This window comes from Petaurus breviceps, unplaced genomic scaffold, assembly GCF_028583685.1.
Source record: "Petaurus breviceps papuanus isolate PSGF00001 unplaced genomic scaffold, PetGlider_PUasm1.0 91133, whole genome shotgun sequence".
Classification (NCBI taxonomy): domain Eukaryota; kingdom Metazoa; phylum Chordata; class Mammalia; order Diprotodontia; family Petauridae; genus Petaurus; species Petaurus breviceps.
The window spans coordinates 19,025,446-19,040,397 of NW_027187419.1; the positions used below are offsets into that span (position 1 = coordinate 19,025,446).

General features: G+C 34.4%; 1 protein-coding gene across 1 annotated transcript in view; it reads right to left on the minus strand.

The window, feature by feature from the left end:
• Nucleotides 1-14,952, minus strand: part of DYNC2H1 (dynein cytoplasmic 2 heavy chain 1) — a 429,393-nt gene that overhangs the window by 374,018 nt on the left and 40,423 nt on the right. The window contains exons 13-15 of the mRNA XM_069080147.1: nucleotides 13,649-13,744; nucleotides 9,844-9,996; nucleotides 9,669-9,767 (exon numbers count right to left, since the gene is read on the minus strand). Of these exons, the coding sequence (XP_068936248.1) occupies nucleotides 9,669-9,767; nucleotides 9,844-9,996; nucleotides 13,649-13,744 (348 nt within the window). The remainder of the gene's footprint in view (nucleotides 1-9,668; nucleotides 9,768-9,843; nucleotides 9,997-13,648; nucleotides 13,745-14,952) is intronic.

The window sequence follows — 14,952 nt, forward strand, 5'->3', positions numbered from 1 at the left end:
TTGAAATAAGTAATACAATTACTACTATACCCATCTTATACTTATACCAAATGGTAAAGTGATTTGCTCTGGGGTATACAACAAGCATCAGAGAAGGAATTTCAATGTAGGTCTTCCAGACCAGGAACATCTGCATCTGTGGTGCCAAACATGTTGCAGCATTTGGTCTCAACATTCCTTAGTGCTACCCAAAACAGATTAAAATTAATTCCTATCTGATTTTAATGTGCTGATGTATACATAAAAAAATATATATATAAATATGTATAGTTTTCTAAGTCAATATTTGGTTCACTAAGATCCTTACGTATGGTTTAGTAACACCTATCACTAAGATCCTTATGTATGGTTTAGTAACACCTATGTGGTATAAAACTCCAAAAGAAATAGATCCCTGTGAGTCACATATTGAATTAGAAAAGCATAAATTAATATTATATATATAGCATTGTATTTTTATTTATTTTATCAAACCTTTCACAATCACATTTTAATCTAATTCTAAGGGATGGCCAGGCAGCACAGTGAGTAAGAGCACCGGCCCCAGAGTCGGGATGACCTGGGATCGAATTGGGGCTCAGACACTTAGCACCCACCCAGAAACACCTGGCCGTGTAACCTTGAGCAAGTTACTGAACTCCAATTGCTTTAAAAAATATCTAATTCTATAGGATGTTTTGCAGATCTGAGTTTGATGTCTCTGTTCTAGAGGACCTCACCATCTATATGGAATTCATTTACCATTTGTACTCTGTAAGAGGCATCCCCCATAAAAGAGGAAAATAGCCCTGGAGACTATATATTTCCACATTTATTAATAAAATTTAATATTGATAAAGGGTCATTGAGCAATTTTATCTCTGGGATTACAAGGAATCTGGTATGATCTTAATACACACTGAAAATATCTTCTAATAGGAAAGACTCATTCAAGACTTTTTTTTTACAATAAATAAGCAATAAATACAGCAGGATCTTGAAATCATCATGCCCCTGTGTCATTTTTGTGACTGAAAATGAAGTCAACTATGTTTTTTTTGGAGGGCGGAGGGCAGGGCAACTGGGGATAAGTGATTTGTCCAAGGTCACACAGCTAGTAAGTGTTAAGTGTCTGAATCCAGATTTGAACTCAGGTCCTCCTGACTCCAGGGCCATGCAATACCTAGACACCCTGTAGTCAACTATTAAATACCATTTGCAAAAGTTCTATCTTTTCATTAGTATTTTCATCAAGGATATCCTCAATATTATAAGTCATTCTCAAAAGGATTTTAGTAAGATGAGAAAGTATAAGGGACAGTTCTAATGACTTATCAAATATATTTTTGTGTACTGATATTGTTTATAATTTTTTTAGTTATTTGGAATTCTTTATCATTCTTTCATATATCTCAAAAATTGATTCCTTAATGTTTTCAAAATTGTGTTACTTACAGAAAAAATTTTTTTCAAAAATATTTGAGCTGGTACAGCTAGCTGGCTTTTCTCAATTTTATTTTTTTTAATGCCATTTGTACTTCCTCATAAGGAACACTGGAGACTGTATCAAAAGTCCAAATATGGCTGTTCCAATGTCATAGATGATGAGATCATTATAGGAATATCAAAGATATGTTCCATTTTCATCTACTTGCTGTTTCCCTTGGAACACAATAGCACTCCAAATCTCCTATCAAATTTCCTCTGCAAGATTTTACAAAGGAGTATATGTTATATAACACTATGACTCTTGACCACCTTGTCTCCAATCTTGGCAAGAATAGTAAGATGATTTGGCACTGAAAAGAACCTTAGAAGTATTGTAGTCCCATCTCCTCATTTTACAAGTAAGGAAACTGAGGTCTAGTAGGTGAAGTGACTTGTACAGAATCACCTAGGTAATGCCTAAGGCAGTATTCACATCCAGTTTTTCTCCCTCCTCTAAATAAAAATCTTTCCACACTACCATTGTGCATTGCAGTTCAAATACTGACCACAGCTGCTTATGGAATGCTTTCCTTGTACATAATTGGTGATCAATAAATATTTCACTGATTAATAGCTAGATAAGGAGATAATCTTGAACAAAAGTTAAATACTCTGATTTGAGAGAACTAGAAATTGATTCAAGGACTTAACTAACTATTCAAAGGAAGAAGACAGAAGTGATATACAATGAGGATAAGGTATACTGTTTCCAATGAAGAAAACCACAAAAATGGTTAAAAGTTGTTTCAAAGACGGTGGGAAAGTTTTGATCATTTCAGATAGCACAGAATAGAAATGTCTACATCAAGTATTCACTGGTATTTTCTTGGCTTTCTACTTGCTCAAGGTAGCAACTGTTTCTCATAGAATAAAATGAAGTGAGAAAAGATGAAAAAAAGAGAATCAATGTTTTATCCATTTCCCATTTTTATTCCCACTTTTCAGTAACTAGTCGGAATAGGTCAGATTAGAGATTTGGTAACTATAGAAGAGTGTCATCTTCTCATCTTTATCCATTCTTTAGCTGCGCTACTGACTACACATGGAAAACGTGATTTAGATATTATTTCTGCCACTGGTAAACTGTTGTTTCTTTTCTGTTAAGATAGTCAATTTCATGTTTATCAAATTTGTTAATACAGTTCATTTTATTTTTATCATGTTCAAATCCAGCTTCAGACACTTATTGTGTGACCCTGGGGAAGTCATTTAATCTGTCTGTTTCCTTAACTGCAAAATGAAGATAATAATAGCTCCTACCTCCCACAGTTGTTGTGAGAAAAAAAGAGATAATATTTGTAAAGTGCCTAACATATAAATAAAATACTAGCTAGGAGACTACAATGATATATCACAAATATTATACACTGTGATCAAGTGGGATTTATACAAGGAATTCAGGGATGGTTTAACATAAGGAAAACTATTAACATAAATGATTATGTCAATAACAAAAGTAACAAATATCATGTGAATATATTAATAGATGCAGAAAAAGCTTTTGACAAAATACAACACTCATTACTATTAAAAAAAAAAAGCTTGAAAGCATAGGTATATATGGAGTTTTTTTCCTCAAAATAATAAGCAGCTACCTAAAGACATGACCAAGCAATATTTTCAATGGGATAAGTGAGAAGCCTTCCCCATAAGATTAGGAATAAAATGAGGATGCCCATTATCACAAATATTATTCAATATTGTCTCAGAAATGCTAATAGCAATAAGAGAAAAAAATTGAAGAAATCAAAAAGGGCAATGAAATAATAAAATTATCTCTTTCTGTGCACAACACAATGACTAGAACCCTAGAGATTCAACTAAAAGTTAGCTGAAACACTAATTTTAGCAAAGTAGCAGGATATAAAATAAACCCACACAAATCATCAAGCATTTCTATATTTCACAAACAAAACCCTGCAAGGAGAGATAGTAAGAGAAACCCCATTAAAAATAACCATAGACAGTATAAAATACCTAGGAGTATACCTGCCAAGACAAATCCAGAAACTCCATAAACATAATTATAAAACACTTTTTGTACAAGTGAAGTCATATTCAAATAACTGGAACCAGTAATTGTTCATGGGTCAAAAGAAGCAATATAATAAAAATGACAATTCTATCTAATCTACCTGTTCAATGCCATCCCAATTAAGTTATCAAAAATTATTTTACTGATCTAGAAAAAACAAAAAAAAATTCATTTGGAAGAACAAAATTTAAAGAATATCAAAGGAATGAATTAATGGGAAAAAACTGTAAAGGAAGGTTTAGTAGTACCAGATTTTATTCTATATCATAAAGCAGTAATTATCAAAACTACCTAATAATAGCTAAAAAACAGAAAAGTGGATCAGTGGAACAGAGTAGACATACAATAGAAATTAATAAATTATTATAGAAACTTTGTGTTTGACATATAAAAATTTAAGCTTTTGGAATAAGAATTCACTATTAGGTAAAAATTTCTAGGAAAACTGGAATGTAGTCTGACAGAAAATGGGTACAGAATATCTTACACCATTTGCCAGGATAAGGTCCAAATGGAAATATGACCTGAATATAAAGAGAGATATCATAAGAAAATTAGAATAATGTTTAACATATTACCTATCAGACTTAAAAATATGAGAATTATTTATGAATGAACAAGACATAGAGAGCACTGTGAGGTGTAAAATAGATAATTTTGACTACAGTAAATAAAAAAGGGTTTGTACAAATAAAATCAATGTTGACAAAATTAGAAAGAAAGTAGAAAATTGGGAGGGGGAAATTTATAGACAGGTTATCATATAAAGGTCTCATATCTGAAACATATAGAGAACTTTGTCAAATTAATAAAAATATGGGACATTCCCCAATTAGTAAATGGTCAAAGGATATGAATGGGAAATTTTCAATGAAGAAATCAAAACTACATATAGTCATATGAAAAAATGCTCTAAATCATTATTGATTAGTTATGCAAATTAACGGCTTGGAGATATCTCACACCTATCAATTGGCTAAAGTGATAAAAGGGAAAAATGACAAATGTTGGAGAGGATGTGGGAAAACTGGGAAATTAATTCACTGTTGATAGAAATGTGAATTAATAAAGCCATTTTGGAGAGCAACCTGGAATTATGCCCAAAGAGTTATAAAACTGTGTATACCTTTTAAGCCAGAAATATCACTACTAGGTCTGTTTTCCAAGGTGATCAGGGAAAAAGGAAAAGAACTTCTATCTTCTACAATATTTATAGCACTTCTCTTTGTGGTAGCAAAGAACCAGAAATTGAGGGGATGTCTACCAAGTGGGAAATGGCTAAACAAGTTGTGGTATATAACTGTGATAGAAGAGTGCTGCAGTGTAAGAAATAATGAGCTAGTTTATTTTAGAATAACACAGACTTTTATGAAAAAAATGAGGAGTGAAATGAGCAGAACCAAGAGAACATTGTATTATTCAAAGAATGAATATTGTTCAAAGAACAACTGCGAATGACTAAGTTACTGTAAGTATTATAAAAAATCAACTACAAAGGACCTATGAAAGAAGATTCTATCCACCTCCAGAGAAATAACTGACGAATAAAAGTATGCATAGTATGGTTTTATATATATTTATTGTCAATTGGTGGCATTCTCCAGTGTGGGTGGGAAGGGAGAGGATTTGGAACTTAAAGTTTAACAACAAATAAATGAAATTTAAAAATAAAATAAAATTACAAGGAGTGGGGAAAGGCATTTATTTACTGTGTGACTGGTGCTTTGTGAATGGCTAGGAATACAAATAAAAGAAAAATACATCGTTTATTTTTTTGTAAAGTGCTTAGCACAGTGCTTGGAACACAATAGGCACTATGTAAATGCTAGCTATTACAATGTTTGGTCATATTTTAGCATCTTATCATGTCTTTAACTTTATGATTCTCTTCCTGAAGAAAGTATTCAGAGACAGGGTTATAGTAGGAAGAGAACTGCCCTTGTAATCTGGAAGGACTGTCCAATCTATGATACATCCTGGTTGTATAACCCTCAGTAAGTGACTTAACCTTTCAGTCTCCCAAGCAATTCTCTAAGATTGCAATTTGTCAATCCACTTTAGTAGAAAATGTTTCTTCACTGGGAGTTCTCTTTATCAGAGATTCTCAAAGTGTGTTCTGAGGCTCTATAGGGATGCCCCTTCAGGGAATCTGCAAGGTCAAAACTATTTCTATAACAACATTAAGACGTTTTCTTTTTTTTTTCTTTTTTGGAGGGGAGAGAGCAAGGCAATTGGGCTTAAGTGACTTGCCCAAGGTGACACGGCTAGTAAGGTTAAGTGTCTGAGGCTGGATTTGAACTCTGGCCCTCCTGACTCCAAGGCCGGCGCTCTATTCACTACACCATCTAGCTGCCCCTGATGTTTTTCATTTCTAATATGGTAAATACTGATAGATATAACCCATATAAATAGAAGCTCTTGGCAGAGTCCTCAAAAATTGTTAAGTCTAAAAGTCCTGAGACCAAAAAGTTTGAGAACCACTGCCCTACAGCAATAAAATAGAGAACTCTCCCAAAAAGATTCATCCTATATAGGCAAGAAAATTTGTGTAGTCTGAAAGCATTCAGGCTCTTTCATTTCTTAATACTGAACCACAGTTTCTGACATTTTCTACTATTCTCCCTTATGTCCACCTTCTTATAAAAACAATTTTTAACATTTGTTTTTAAAACGTTGAGTTACAGAATCTCTCCCTTCTTCCCTCTTCACCCACCCCCACTGAGAGCCAAGACAAGCAATTCAATATAGTTTATACATGTGTAGTTATGCAAAACATTTCCATAGTAGTCACATTATGAAAGACTAATTATATTTCCCTCTATCCTATCCCACCTCTATTTATTCTATTCTCTCCTTTGACCCTGTCCCTTTTCAAAAGTGTTTGCTTCTAACTACCCCCTTCCCCAATTTGCCCTCCCTTTTATCATCCCCCATCTTATCCCTTTCCCCTCTACTTTCCTGGAGGGTAAGATATCCAAATGAGTGTGTATGTTATTCCCTCTGAACTATGGAATTTGGCTACGATATTCCTAGGAGTTTTCTTTTTGGGATCTTTTTCAAGAAGTGATCAGTGGATTCCTTCAATTTCTATTTTGCCCTCTGGTTCTAGAATATCAGGGCAGTTTTCCTTGATAATTTCTTGAAAGAAGATGTGTAGGCTCTTTTTTTTGATCATGGCTTTTAGGCAGTTCAATAATTTTTAAATTATCTCACCTGGATCTATTTTCCAGGTCAGTGGTTTTTCCAATGAGATATTTCACACTGTCTTCTATTTTTTCTATCTTTTGGATAAGTTTTATAATATCCTGATTTCTCATAAAGTCTTTAGCTTCCATTTGCTACATTCTAATTTTGAAGGAATTATTTTCTTCAGTGAGCTTTTGAACTTCCTTTTCCATCTAGCCAATTCTGCTTTTTCAGGCATTCTTCTCCTCATTGGCTTTTTGGATCTCTTTTGCCATTTGAGTTAGTATATTTTTTAAGGTGTTATATCCTTCAGTATTTTCTTGGGTCTCGTTTAGCAGGCTGTTGACTCATTTTTCATGATTTTCTTGCATCACTCTCATTTCTCTTCCCAATTTTTCCACTACTTCTCTTACTTGATTTTCAAACTTCTTTTTGAGCTCTTCCATGGCCTGCAACCAATTCATATTCTTCTTGGAGGCTTTTGATGCAGGAGTTTTGACTTTGTTTTCTTCTTCTGGTTCTATATTGTGATCTTCTTTCTCACCAAAGAAGGATTCTATAGTCTGATTTCTTTTCCTGTGTTTGCTCATTTTCCCAGCCAATTACTTGAGCTCTTTGCCATGGTAGAACTTTGCTTCCAGAATGGAGAGTGCTGTGTTCCAAATTTCTGGGGTATTGCACAGTTGTTTTTAGACCTACTTCTAGGTACCTGCCTCAGAACTGTTACAAGGATTCCCTCTCCACAGTAGACACAAGTTCTGCTATGCCAGCACTCCTCCTCATCCTAAGACTACCACACAAGACTGTGACCCAGATCCAAGCAGGGCAATGCAAGAGAAATCCTGCCTCAGCACCAGCAAAGAAATTCCTGCAATTGACCTCTGATCAGCCACTTAGTATGCCCACAATCTCTGGACCTGGAGCTCTGGAAGCAAGTTACCACTGCTGCCACTGTTGCTGCTGCTGCTGCTGCTGCCACTGCAGCCGCTGCGACCTCCACTGCTCTGGGGGCAGGGGCCATATTGCACTCTTCTCTCACCTAGGTCCAACAGAGTTTCCCCACTGACCTTTTACTTTGTCTTTGGTGTTTGTGTGTTGAGAAGTCTGGAAATAGCCAGAGCTGCCAGTGATTCAGTCCCTGGAAGTCTGCTCCAGCCTGATTTGTGCCAGCACGGCCCTCACAGGACTGTACTCTGCTCCCAGCCCAGTGTGATAGACCCTTTTTGTTGGTCTGCCAGGCTGTCTTCAGTGGGACACTTGTTTCACTCTGTAATTTTGTGGGTTCCATAGCTCTAAAATTTGTTTAGAGTCATTTTTACAGGTATTAGAGGTAACTGGGAGACAAGCTCATGCAAGTTCCTGCTTTTACTCCTCCATCTTGGCTCTGCGCTTCTTATGTCCACCTTCTTAATGCAAATATCAAGTATAAGCATTTATATTTTGGTTTGATTTTGAAGATCTTGTCAAGTCCTCCATAGAATTACTCTACTCCTTAATCACCATAACAAGGATCAACAGAAACATGAAACATAAATGTTGAGGCATAAGTTACAATGCTAATCTTTTTGCTCATGTTCATCATAAGCACCAAAAAATGAGATAACAAACTGTCCCATGAGATGATATTTCTTGTGCCTTTGGGTGAATGATGAAATGGACTTTTTTTTTTTTACCTCTACAAGAACTGTTGAGTCATTTGGTTTAAGAGCAAAAATGTCACTATTAATATGGTTCAATTACTCCAGTAAAGTCACCTCATCAGTTTTTTTATAAGAAATTAACATTTTGAGTAGCAACAGTTAAATCAATGTTTATAAAAAGTCTAAAATCTGTTATTCACACCAGAATCCTGCCACTGTCCTACAAGAGGAGAAGAGGTCATTTAGTATTTTGCTTTGTTTCAGATTGCCAAATAAGGTATCATATCACAGACAATCTCCTGACAATAAGCTTCTTCTCTCTCTTTACAGTACTTAGCTAAGCCACCCACTACACAAGAGTGTATATACCCAAAAGGATACTGGAAGCCTTTCACTTTAGTAGAACCAGCCTGAGCACTCACAACCCCAAGACATGCCATTATGAATCAACAGAAGGATATTTAAATCTTAAGGTACTAGAAAAATAATTTTTAACTATTAGCAGTGAAGAAGCTAAGGCTACAATATTGGAGTTGAGTTCATATTCTTCCTCAGACACTTGTCTCTCAGCCCCAGTTACTGAATCTATAAAATAGGGATAATAATAATAACACAGAGTTGTTGTGAGGATCAGTGAGATGATATTGTGCACATAAAGTACTATGCAAACTTTAAAGTACTATATAAATATTAGCTATCTTCAAATACGGCCTCCAACACCTGATCACACTTAGTAGCTGTGTGACCTTGGGCAAGTCACTTAACCCTAATTGCCTTGCCTTCCCCCCTCCGAAAAAAAATTAGCTATCATTAAATAACAATCATTATTATAGTCATCATCATCATCATATCTCAAAATGCTATTTGAACATGAAGAAAAACATCTTAATCATATAAAAATGAATAACTGGTAAATAGAAGTTGTTTACCTCCACATCAGCATGCTGGCAGCAAACAAAGACAAGAGCTAAAATTTGGCTCCAATAAGCTTAGATAAAATGGCTGAGCACAGATCTAAGTATTTCAAAATATCATAGGACAATATTTTCATACTTTTGAAATATATAGTATTTATTTTATTCTAAATCCCTAAATAAATTTCTGCCAAAGAATCCAAAATATTTTTACGTTCCAAGATCACAGAATTTGAAAGATGAAAGAAAGGGACTTTGGTGTCCAAACACGAAAGAAATCCCCTGATTATCTAAGTTCACAAAAGACCTAAAAGTTCACTTTTGGGATATTGTCCATTTACTTCATTAGTAGTCTGAAAGATTCTGATTTCACAGCTGACTATAGTATAGTACAGAGTATAGTACAGTATTATAAGTAAGCCATACCTGTGCCTCTACACTAGCTAAACCAGTTCTCAGTTCCTGGAGCCCATCTTTCCAGCGTTGTTGTTGTCGAAGCAGATCAATGTTCATGAGCACTACAACCTGTTAAAAAGCAGAGGCTGGTTAACAAAACTGATGCACTATATGCAACCCCCTCAATTTTCTAAATAAAATATACCTTTTCACAAAATGTGGCATGCCACTTTCTTAGCTTTCTGTTTTCTGTAGCAAGTCGTTCAGCAGCACTTTGTAGTTTTTGGATATAGCCTTCTAATTCTTTTGGATTATCCCAGGTAATCTGTGACTTTTCTCCAGCACCAGGTTTTGAATTCTGAGTAAACACAGATGATATACTCAATTACAATTTAAGCTGTAAATTTAGCTCTCTCAAAGGGCTCAAAATATTATAAATACTAATATCATTCATATCTACCACGTGTCTGTGTGGTCTGAGAACTCAGTATACCCAAGTTAAATAGTAAAGGAATAAGCAGATAATATTTTTAAAAGATAATCAGGTCTTTGTTTTCTCAGGGAAGCCTATGTAACATAGCAGACAGAGTTTTGGACTTGAAGTCAGAAAGAATTCAATTCCTGACTGAAATTTTCTAGCTTATGAATAGGGCAAGTCACAATCTCTAGAAGGCAGTACTATCATGCTAGAAAAGCTTCCAATATATTCTGGTAACAGACTATGTCTGCATTCAGAGAACCAGCCTTAAGAGCAGAAAGGTTCCTTCATCAAAAGGTTGACCATGTGGTGAGGGACTCTGGGGTCAGAGCAAGCCTTGAAATAAAGAAAAATTACAAATTGGCCCTCAGTTCTATATAATCCCCCATCAGCTTCTGCATTGATTTTGACATAGTGGTAGAAAAGAGGCATGTCAAAAAAAATGAAATATTCTAACAAACACAAATAGACTAGTTATCAATGAAGGTGTCCTTTCTGAAATAGATATCTGTGTAATTAACTGGTTAAAAGCAAGTAAAAATAAATTAGAAATTATGGTATACGACTGAGAAAGCTTCAACCTGACATTTTTAAACAAACTGCTGACAAGGAAAACTTGAAAGGACAGATACAGAAACAAACTACCACTATTTCCTAAGGAAGTTTATCCAATATAAATCCACTACCATGATGAGGGAGCCAAAGAAATCTAAAAACTGTCCTTGGTAGAATACACTCAAAGTCTTTGTAAAGCACAAGAGATTAACAAACAAAGGCTTTCCTCTATGTCAATGTTAAGTTCTCTAATGATGACATTTACCCCCATCCCATTCCATCTCATTTGGAAGTATGCCCCCATCTAACCATTTTTCTAACGTTAGTTTTCACCTAGTTTTATACAGTCTTATATCTCATCTTTACCTGCTGAAAATCTTCAAGAGCTAAGTTAAATAGTAGCTCTTCCACAAAAATCTTCCCTGAACTCAATTAAATGATCTTCTCTTCTTTCAACTCTGCATGATATTTTGTAAACTACTTATGTACTTGCCATGGGCTATTCTGTGTAGCTTATTTACATGTTATTTCACCCCAACAGAAAATAAACTCCATGAGATAAGGAATTTTCCTTGAATATTGCATATCCCAAGTGCTTAGCAACATTCTATTATACATAATAGATACTTAGCAAATGTTTAATTAAATTTTAAGATTGTGAGCCTATATCCATATCAAGAACGGATAATTTTAGAGAGGCAAAGGAACCTACCACAAGGGTTATAAACAAAGATTCAATATGGCTCTCACAAATACATAAGAGCCAGAGATGAAGACTGAACAGTGGATCTAACAATTAATGTCTAATCCCAGAAGTATACAGGAAGCTACAGGTCATTTGCTATAGGCAAATTAGTGTACTGTATACAAGAATCATGGAATACCTAGATACTAGAGGGTAAGAAAAAGCAATAGATCAAATCAAGTAATCAAAACAGTAAATATGAGACATTAGAGACAATGAAACCTTAAAACTGAAGTGAATCCTATTTTAAATATGAACCCTTTCATTCATCTTCTGTTGACACACAAGTGCCAGGTGAAGGCCTAAAATAACACCAGGTAAACCATCCATTCATTCAAATATGGGGAAACTAAAAAAGAAAATACAAAGCATGACCCTGAAATTAAAAATCATCTAATTTAGTTAGAATGATACAATACAAACTTTGATAAATAAAATCCAAACAAGAATAAGTAAATAAGAGAAATATAGTCTAGTATGAAGCTAGATGAGAAAAATAATTTATAGCCAGGTTATTCAAGCAAAGCTTCATTGAAGAAGTGACACCTGAATGGACCTTCAGGGCTTAATAAGAACTGCACAAGCAAAGTTTGTCCTTGTTCCCTGATCATCAAAACAGTGCCTTACACACAGTAGATACTTAGGAAAAATTTGTTTAATTGAATGGAATTGAATTTTGACAAGAAAAACTGCCTTTCTAACAATTTGCTGAATAGAACTGAATATACAGATGTAAAACATGCCTCTATATCTCAACAGCATTTTAGTTTTACAACAGACATATGATACACCGAAGACACCCAAATCAGAAAGAAAAGGACATCAAACTTCCGAACCACAAATATCTTACCTTTGTATTATTCTTTCAAATCAGTCAGTCATCAAATATTTGTTAAATACCTACTATGTGCTAGGTACTGTTTGGCACTGAAGAGATAGTCTGAAATGAAAGTCTCTGTCCTTAATGTACTTACATTCTTTTTGGGGAAATAACATATACACATATATAAAATATTGTATGCATATATATAATACATATATACACATACTCACACACAAACACACACATACATAATATTCACCAAGTCATGGCGGGGGGAGAGGGAGGAAACAGCAATTACACCAAGGACTCCCATGGGATCCATGGATAGACTTCAGTTTGTAAACTTGAATGGGAAAAAAATTACATCTTTATTTTCACTACCCTTTAACTGAAATTTACCATTTTCCTCAATTATTTAAAAACATTATCTTGAGAAGAGGTCTTTCAGCTTCACAAGATTGTTAGAAAGGTCTGTGACACAAAAAAGAATTGGAAAAGGTTTCATGTAGGAGAGAGTACTTGAGCTGAGCTATGAAGGAAGGTAGAGTTTCTAAGGGGCAGAGGTGAGGCAGGGAGTGCATTTCAAGCATGGGACCAGATGGTACAAGAACACAGAGGAGGAAAATGGCAGGTCACTGAGGAAGAAAACCAAGTCAGTCAATCTGTATTGTGTAAAAGGAAAAATGAGATGTAATAAGCCTAAAAAGATAGACCAAAGCCAGACCGGGAAGGACATTAAGAGTCAGAGAAATGGAAAGAAATATTGTGTAATTTTACTAATATACAATACAGTCTCAACCTCAGGAAATAAACAAGACAAAATAAGGAATAGTTCTTCTTGAACACTGCTGCTTAAGGAAAAATGAGAATCATTTAGACAGAGAAGGAGACTTGTAGAATATCTAAAGGGAAATTTCTAAACACTTCCAAGAGTCCGACTGCTCATTTAAAAAAATGATCCAAACCATGAGAGAGAAAAAAGCCCTATTTCATTTTTTTTTAAAGAGAGTCATAAGGTAGAAAGGAAGAGTACAAGGGAAAACTGAACTGCAAAGATTTGTGGAAGAAGGGTCTCCACAAGAGACCAAAGGGAATCATGTCAGGAAGACAAATGAGTTTTAGCAATGAAGAAAAAAAGTTATTTCTCTAATATTTCAAGTGGAGAAAATAGAAAGAAACAGTGATATGCAAGGTGAACAAAAATGTTCACAGTAGGTGGTCAAAAACTTCTTTTTAAAATATGGGGCAAGATGCTCAGAGTGAGGGAATGAATTATAGAAAGAAGAACTGATCTGAAATCACCTGATATACTATGTTAGAGAGGCAAAGAGATACTGAAAACAGTTGACAAGCAGTATGTGAAGAATAGAACATTTCAAAATATAATTATAGCATAAAAAATCCTTTACCTTAATTATTTGTTCAAATGCTAAAGCAGATTGTAACATCATTGGTCTCTGGCTTTGAATCATTTGCTGATCAATAGAATTGTAAAAATGTGCCACCTATGAAATAACAAATGATTGCAAAATGAATGATTAACTTTTTATTTGTTGTACAAATACTTAACTGCTATTAAAATTCAAGCATTATTTTCATCTACAAATTAGCTTTCAAGAGACATGTTGGATTTTAACACCATTTATAAGAAAACAAATTCATTTCCTCAAATATCACGTCAAAAGTACACAACCAAAATATGTTCATTCTGACATATTTTTACAATAATTATCTTTAGGTGCTTTAATGCTTTTAAACACAGATTAACTATTTTATTCAATAAAAAAAAGCCAACATTCTTGAGCATGACGGTGAGTTTCTATATGAAAACAAATTACCTTTTCCAAATTTAAAACTAGCTTTTACCCCAAAAGTAGAATGGCTGCTTCAGTGTATATATACTCCCAGTATAAGTTTTTCAGGAGTCTGCACCCACATTAACTTTGGTATGAAAAACTGTAGGAATGGAAAGCAGTTAATTTTTTTTCATCTACATTACATATGTTGTAAAATACCTAGTGATGATGAAATTGCTCATTTACAAATTTAATTCAATCCGGCCAACATTTCTGTCCTATGCCAATGGTTCTAAGATATAAGAATAACAATGATATAGTCCCTACTCTCAGGGAGCTTACATTCTGATGAGGGAAAAACACATATGTAAGTAGAAAGACAGGGAATACAGGAAAAGAATGTCACATCTAGGTGAGTGCTTTGCTTGCATTCATTTCTTTGTTAAAAGGGAAGAGTCAGTGGAGACAGGGCTAGTATATTAGGAAAATAAATGACAGCAACTCATTTAACTTCCATGTGCCTCAGTTTCCTCCTCTATAATATGGGGATAATAATAGCACCTACTTCCCAGGGTTGGTGTAAGAATTAAATGAATTTTTTTTAAAAGCACATTGCAAACTTTATATGCTATATAAATGTTATCTATTATTGTTGTTGTTATTATTGTCATCATTTAATTGAACTACAAAGATAAATAACGATATAAAGTAGACTGTGACGGAAACAAAAGAGATTCAAAGGACACTAAGAAAACTAGAGCAGAAAAAAAAAAATGAGGCAAGAGAGAGTATTTTTCACTTAGATAATGAAAGCTTTTATAGAGAGGGTGGTAAATTGGAAAATCTCCTGGGGATGATCTGATAAGGACTCAGAGATAAAGAGGATAAAATCACAAAAACACCTAATCCAATTAATT